This window comes from Natator depressus, chromosome 3, assembly GCF_965152275.1.
Source record: "Natator depressus isolate rNatDep1 chromosome 3, rNatDep2.hap1, whole genome shotgun sequence".
Lineage (NCBI taxonomy): Eukaryota > Metazoa > Chordata > Testudines > Cheloniidae > Natator > Natator depressus.
In genome coordinates this window covers 74,142,339-74,149,352 of record NC_134236.1, presented here as the reverse complement: position 1 = coordinate 74,149,352, position 7,014 = coordinate 74,142,339, and the positions used below count along the sequence as shown (strand labels likewise).

Below are 7,014 nucleotides of genomic sequence, written 5' to 3'. Positions count from 1 at the left end.
TCTAACCCCCTCTGCATGTGTTTGGGGTTCAGCAGACTCCCCCTAGTATGGCCACCTGATCTCAGGTGGGCAGTACTGATGGGAGCGATGGTAGGGGCTCCAGGGTCAGGCCTGAGGAGAAGCACAAGGGGGGCATGAATGTGGGATCACAGAAGATGCTGGGTGTCTGCAGGTGTGGGATGGGAGGGCACCCAACGCCTGGGCTCCTCCAGCTGCCGGTCCTTCAGCCACCAGTTCATCAAATGGTGGCTTTACAGATTAAGGTGCAACTCATATAGGTGCCAACTTTTTCCTGGATAATCTCGGTGTCGGGCTGGATGAACTCCTTGGTAGCCCATATAGGGATGGAGTGGAGGCAGCCAACCTCATGCTGCCCTCTCCTTGTCGCAAGTGCTCAGTGCAGGAACTGGCTGATCTAGGCTCCAGATACCAAAAGGTAAAACAATGGGCACCCCAAGGGCATCTCCTTACAAGATGTATCTAACATCCTCGGGATCAAATGTGAATCAGGGGCTAGGACACTATCCTGGGGGGAGTACCCTGCTATAGTGGTGCTGGTGGGCGTCAAGGTCCCCTCTCGCCTCAACTCACAAAAGGGGGAGGAATGTTAGTGGGGGGGGGGGGTGGAGGTGCCCAGAAAACCGCAGATTGGCTCCCCTGTGGTGCAAACACCCCAATAATTGGCAACAGACCCCTGGGCTATCCCCTGACAGGAAGCTTGGATGTAATTTGACTCAAAGCTGTGGCCTGGTTAAAGCCCATACCACGTGGACTTGCCACCTTCTGTGTGGTATGCACATCAAATTACACAAGCAGTATGTTCTTTTCAGGGAAAGTATGAAATATATGCTCACTTTCCCCTGCATGTTACCTTCTCCAAACTTCAAATGGAAGTGTTCTTCCCCGATTCTCAGAAGGAACTTACAGAATGGATACTATGTCTGTATAACCTGCCAGATTTGCTTTAAGCATTTAAAGCAAAGTGAAAACCTTCACTAATAAGGGGTTAATTAGAGCAGTGGTCTCCAAAGTGGGGTGCGTGCAAGACGATCCCTGGGGGTGCGCAGCAGGAGGAGTGTCGCCGGCATGCCACCGGCAGCTCTTCTACCTTTGATTGTGCAGCGGCAGCAGGAGCGTGCCTGCGGCGGCTCTTCTACAGAGCAGCCCCTCCCTTTTCTTTTCTTCGGCGGCACGCCTGCGGCAATCTTTTTTTTTCCTGGGGATGTGCGATCAAAAACGTTTGGAGACCACTGAATTGGAGGATAATATGGAGATTAAAAGCCAGCTGCCCTTTCCTCGGAACCCAAAATGAGCTATTGCCACACATAGCCCTTCAAAGCAACCTACTTCACAGGTGTAACCAGACCACCCTGATTTGACCTTAACTTCCACTTCTACCCTCACTAATATCAGCATGGTGTTTGTCACTAACATGAGCCTCTTGAAGAGCTCTCTTCCCCCCACTTTCATTTCGCTCAGGTCAGTTCACTCAAATTTCTCTTTTTAACCAAGGTTTAAATCCCTGATAATTCATAAAAATAAATTTAAAATCCCATTTCACTACTACATTGATCTTTGGCCTTTTTGAATGTATTCTTCAAATTACACTTACAAAAAATGAGCAGTTATTTAAAATATCAGAGAGAAAGATTTCTGCTCTCACAATAAGCATTTTAATAATCCCAAAACTTCAGATGACCATCACTTGTATGTTTGTTACAACCATGCTTTCCATGACAGGAGTAAACTTCCTTCAAAAAGTCTACAGCTCCCACAGACCCTTACTGTGCAGAAAATGTTATGATCAAAAACATGAAGCCATTTAAAACATTAACCAAAAGGTATACAGAAAGCTTTAACAGAAGTTGTAAATACCTATCAGAAACTCCGGACAGCCGCTGTTAGATTGCACCACCAATCTTAGACTGCACTCGTGCAAGTCATTTAAGTTGTGAGTACACAACATATTACAATAGTCTTCAAATGCCACCACTTGTCAAAGGCTAACCTCAAGAGTTACCCTGAGTAATCGCACACTTTCTTTTTTTAAAGAAACTTTGGAAGAGACTATATACAAGAATTTTATGGAGCACTGTATTGTTAGTGAGTGGAATGAGGGGGCAAGTTTGGCCACAGTAATGCTGCTTTCCAGCCCTTTTCTACAGAGTAATTTAAATGAAGCTACAATGTACATTTATCTGAAAAAGAAACAGGCAGCCTTACTTTGTGAACTGAACATCTGATCATTAGGATAAGAGGCCTAAGACGAATAGGAATCCTTTCCTAAGTCTGTCATACATAGGAAAAAAATTAGCAAAGTGTTTGGGGAAACAATATTCCATTTCTCTCTCTCATAATTAAGACACCTTTAACTAGGAATGTTAACCTCTGCACTTGACATCCAGCCAGCCAATACTTGTTTTTTCTGGCATGGATACACTGGTGAAGGTTACTCATGCTGAAATTAGCCACTGAACATTCCAGGAAAAGACCACTACTAGAGTGTTAGTACTTCTTTCCTAGCCTTTTTAAATAATGTTGTATTATTCTCATCATGTGGCCTGTAATTTAAAAAATCTGTTGCATTATGTAGGAGACTTATAAACAGTGTTAAGCAAAAGAGAAGCACTCAAAATTGCAAGTATAACAAATCAAATGGAGCACATTAACAACTGCACTTTAAGCAACAAGTGCAAATCCAATCAATATATCAGTGGTTAAGTCAACAGCAGAAACTATTTTATCCACTTAATCATTAACTTTATTAAAATAATTATATTTGCATAAAGAAGATCAGACTGTAGAGTATTATTTACAAAATCAATGCCATTTAAAAGTGTGGAGATTTAATATAGGAAAATTAGAATTATTTTGATTCAATAAGAGACTAAGTAGGTTTACTGTAAGCAAACCATTTTTTTTTTTTTTAAACAAAGTTAAAGCAGTCAGAATATTTTCCCCTTTTGCTTTTCTCTGGCCCTTCTTTTCAGGTGACATGGTTGCATGGGGGCTTCCAGCTAGGATGATGGACACAACTGTCTCTGCCTCTAAGTGTGGGGGGCAGAGAGTAGAGCTACTCTTTTGTATTATGGTTTGTACAGAATCACTGCTGTTTTGCAAAGGTATTATTGAATTTTAGTACAGTAATTTAGTGATTTTGTATACGTGATTCTGTTTTTTAAACTCCATTCTAAAAACAAGCCTAAATGCAGTGGGACAAAAGCTCAAATCTCAAGTCACCTTTCTTTTGTTGCAATTACAGTTTTTGGGACATTTTTGGTTGACTTCCACCCAGTGTACACCACTGCACACGACCTGCAGGAATTTAACAGACAATGCCACTTGGTAACATCCCTACAGTAGGTTTTTCTCAGTGCCAAAACAGTTTTGACAAGAGATTACTTAGAACTATTATTTTCACTGGACAGCAATGTCTATTACCTTGCTATTCAGACTTGATTTTATGCAAGCAACTAGGTAACATTACAAGTATATATAATCATTGCATACTCCAGTAATAACAAGCTGAAACTGATCTGATAAATTAAAATTGCACTGGCTCCAAAACAAATAAAATATACAACAGACACACAAAAATTATGTAATTAACGAATATTGAAAGGATTCTAGTTGGCATACTTTACACATTTTCTCTAAGACATATAATACACCCCATGTATAAATGATGATGTAAATTACAATGGACATGACAAAAATATTGCTAAATAATATCAAATACCTCTGGGAATAGGTTAACACTAGAAAAAACACTGTAGCAGATATCCAAAATGGTTAACATTTTCAGAATTTCTTTTAAGAAACATACTGTAAAGTGAACAGAATTCTGAACCAAACTCTCTCGAATAAAAATGGCATATATAAGGGATGTTTGCTCCTTAAGAAACCTCTCTAGGAATCATATCTGAAACTGTGTTGTAGTAAGAGTGCCCTTCAGTTAAATGAACAAGCTAACTTGTATACTAACTATAGAAATCCCCCACCTCACTCCCTCAAAAAAACCCAACCAACAAAAACCCAATGCAGGTCACTTGCATCCCTTAACAGTTTTATGACAAATCATTAGCTAAGGGACATGAAATGAAAAATAATAGCGTGCACAGAATTCACTGGAATTCATTGAAAAAGGTTCTAGAAATTCATCCTTAATTCAGCACCATAACCTCCTTGGTTAATAACCTTACTTGAACTGATCAGATATTTTTACTATTTTGTGCAGGTGTGCCTGACCATTTTATTTTCAACCTCTGCACTGCTGGGGGGTGAAGAGGGAGGGAGGATATGCGCTCCTGAAAAAGTTTCACCTCATGAGATCAAAAAAGTAAAGATGACCTCTTATTTCATGCTATTACATACCTATAACCTTCATTTAAAAATGTAGCTATGGAATCCAGACAAACATTTACATTTTGATAATTACTATACAGATAAAAAAAAGGGGGGGGGGAGAATTCATAACTGAAAAGCAAATTATAAACTTATGGATATACGTATAAGAATTCTTAACCATTTCAAAGAGGAAATATTTCCTGAGATACTACATAAAGCCTCCATCTTAGAATTTTAATTACATAGCCAATGTAAGTGTTGCTACTAATGTCTTCTGTAACAATGCATGCACTATGGTAATATTTTTTTTTTAAAAGAACATAAAACGAAATTCGTATCCACCACTGCCTGTTATCCTTCAGGCTGCAATTCTATATGCAAAGTTTTGGAAGCCAAGGCTATCTCAACCATTCTCCACGACCCCAACACAGTGAACTTCTTTCTCCTTTCAGAAAAAAATATTCTGCCTGTTCCCTGGATTTAAATTTAATTAGACCTTCACTCCTCTGTTACAGAAGATTTTCTGGGTCTGAGAACAAGATCTTTGAGAGAGGCGGTGATTTCTTGGAGTTCTTTTCGAATAGTGGCTGCACTTTCTTTCTCCCCTAGGTTATCATCCACTGTGTCATCATCCCCTTGTCCAATCTTATAATTCTGACTGATCAACTGTTTCACCACTAATCCCTGGTATTTGACCAGAAGAGAATGTTGATCCTGAGGGGGGAAAATATTAAAGAAATGGGTTAAGGTTATTTAAAGGAGCACAGCTGACTCTGTGAGATTAAAGTCAGCCAATATTTTTCCATCAAGACATTTTACAATCGAAATTGTCACATGAATATTTTATAGCATATCAAAAATTAAATGTCTGTAGTAATGAACAGGCATCTATACTACAGAAACAGCATGTTTAGCCACTGGAGGAGGGAGTGCTATGTGGTGATTAACAGCAGTTTGAAGCACATTTTTGGGTATACCTTGGATTTTCTTTAAAATTTAATTGAAAGAAGTCAGGATTTACTCTCACTTCTTTGGGGAGAGGTAACGGTTAGAGAATGAGGACCTGTTCAATGATCCGCCCTTGGAAGATGAATCCAATAAAGTTTGCAGATACCTGCAGACCGGGGTGGGCAAACTACGGCTCGAGGGCCACATCCAGCCTTTCAGAGGTTTTCATCTACCCCTCAAGCTCCAGGGGTTGCTCCTCGCGGCTCCCAGAAGCAGTGGTATGTCCCGCCGAACCCCTCAGTCCCACCCTCCTGCACCCCAGAGCCCGCACCCCCTCCTGCGCCCAACCCCCAATTTCATGAGCATTCATGGCCTCCCATACCATTTCCATACCCAGATATGGCCCTTGTGCCAAAAGTTTGCCCATCCCTGCTGTAGTCTCTGGTGAACATTTACGTTGTTGATCCCATGGAACGATCCCATCAACGGCTCAGTGAAATTACAACCTTTAAACTACAAATCAAGAGTTGGACATAGAGACACCTCATAGCTCTGAATCATCCCCACAGATCACTATAATTTACAGATGACGTGTGACAGATGAAGCCACATGGAAGTGCTAGAGCAGGGATCGGCAACCTTTGGCACGTGGCCCGCCAGGATAAGCCCCCTGACGGGCCGGGCCAGTTTGTTTACCTACCGCGTCCGCAGGTTCGGCCAATCGCGGCTCCCACTGGCCGCAGTTCACTGTTCCAGGCCAATGGGGGCTGCGGGAAGCGGCGCGGGCCGAGGGACATGCTGGCTGCTGCTTCCCGCAGCCCACATTGGCCTGGAATGGCAAACTGCGGCCAGTGGGAGCCGCGATTGGCCGAATCTGCGGACGCGGCAGGTAAACCAGCCTGGCTCGCCAGGGGGCTTACCCTGGCGGGCCGCGTGCCAAAGGTTGCTGATCCCTGTGCTAGAGTGCTAACGCCAATAAACAGACTGAGTCAGATAAAATAGAGAGAACTTTTATATTCTACACCTATAGATATTTTATATCTATATATTTATATGTTTTCTATTCTATGCCTATAGATTCTATAACTTTATATTCTATACCTAGAACTATTCAGTGCTGGACTGTTACATGCTTTCCTTAAAACAGTCAGACACTACAGGATGCTATTTCATAAGTAAAATACCTCTGGGATCTTAGTAGTTAGGAAAGTAATGATTTGTGGTACACATCTTCCTGGTGCATGAAGCATGCACTGTGTTGAAAACTGAAACAACAGGATCGATGTCAGGTGTAAAACAAGAGCTGGATCTTCTGTAACTTTCAGCTGTTCAATCAGAGCCTGTCTATGCTGAAACAGAATTTGCCTAAGAAAACAAAAAGTGCATAGAGAAAACATTTTTTTTCTATTTTGTTCTTTATCTGGTTGGAATTTATAATATGTATTTAGATTTGATGGATATTAACTTTTTTCCTCCCAACAGACTGATTCTTAGTATTAATGGGTGGCATTTTCAGAAGTGCTCGCCATAGGCCAAGCTCAAAGCTCTTGAAAAATGCCATCCTGAACTTTTAAAATTACATCTCTGTAAAAAATTATATAAAGCAGCCATCTCCACTATCAGAAAAATTAGCTTCAAACTTGGTATGCTCTCTGCAAATTAAATATCTGATGTTTGGAAAGATGCCTAAACTTTGTCTAAAAAGAAGACCCCTGAATT

General features: G+C 41.1%; 1 protein-coding gene across 1 annotated transcript in view; it reads right to left on the bottom strand.

The window, feature by feature from the left end:
• Positions 1 to 1,673: 1,673 nt before the first annotated feature.
• UFL1 (UFM1 specific ligase 1) overlaps positions 1,674 to 7,014 on the bottom strand; it is a 41,497-nt gene continuing 36,156 nt past the window's right edge. Inside the window, exons 18-19 of the mRNA XM_074948125.1 lie at positions 6,480 to 6,660; positions 1,674 to 5,061 (exon numbers count right to left, since the gene is read on the bottom strand). Of these exons, the coding sequence (XP_074804226.1) occupies positions 4,846 to 5,061; positions 6,480 to 6,660 (397 nt within the window). The 3' untranslated portion in view covers positions 1,674 to 4,845. The remainder of the gene's footprint in view (positions 5,062 to 6,479; positions 6,661 to 7,014) is intronic.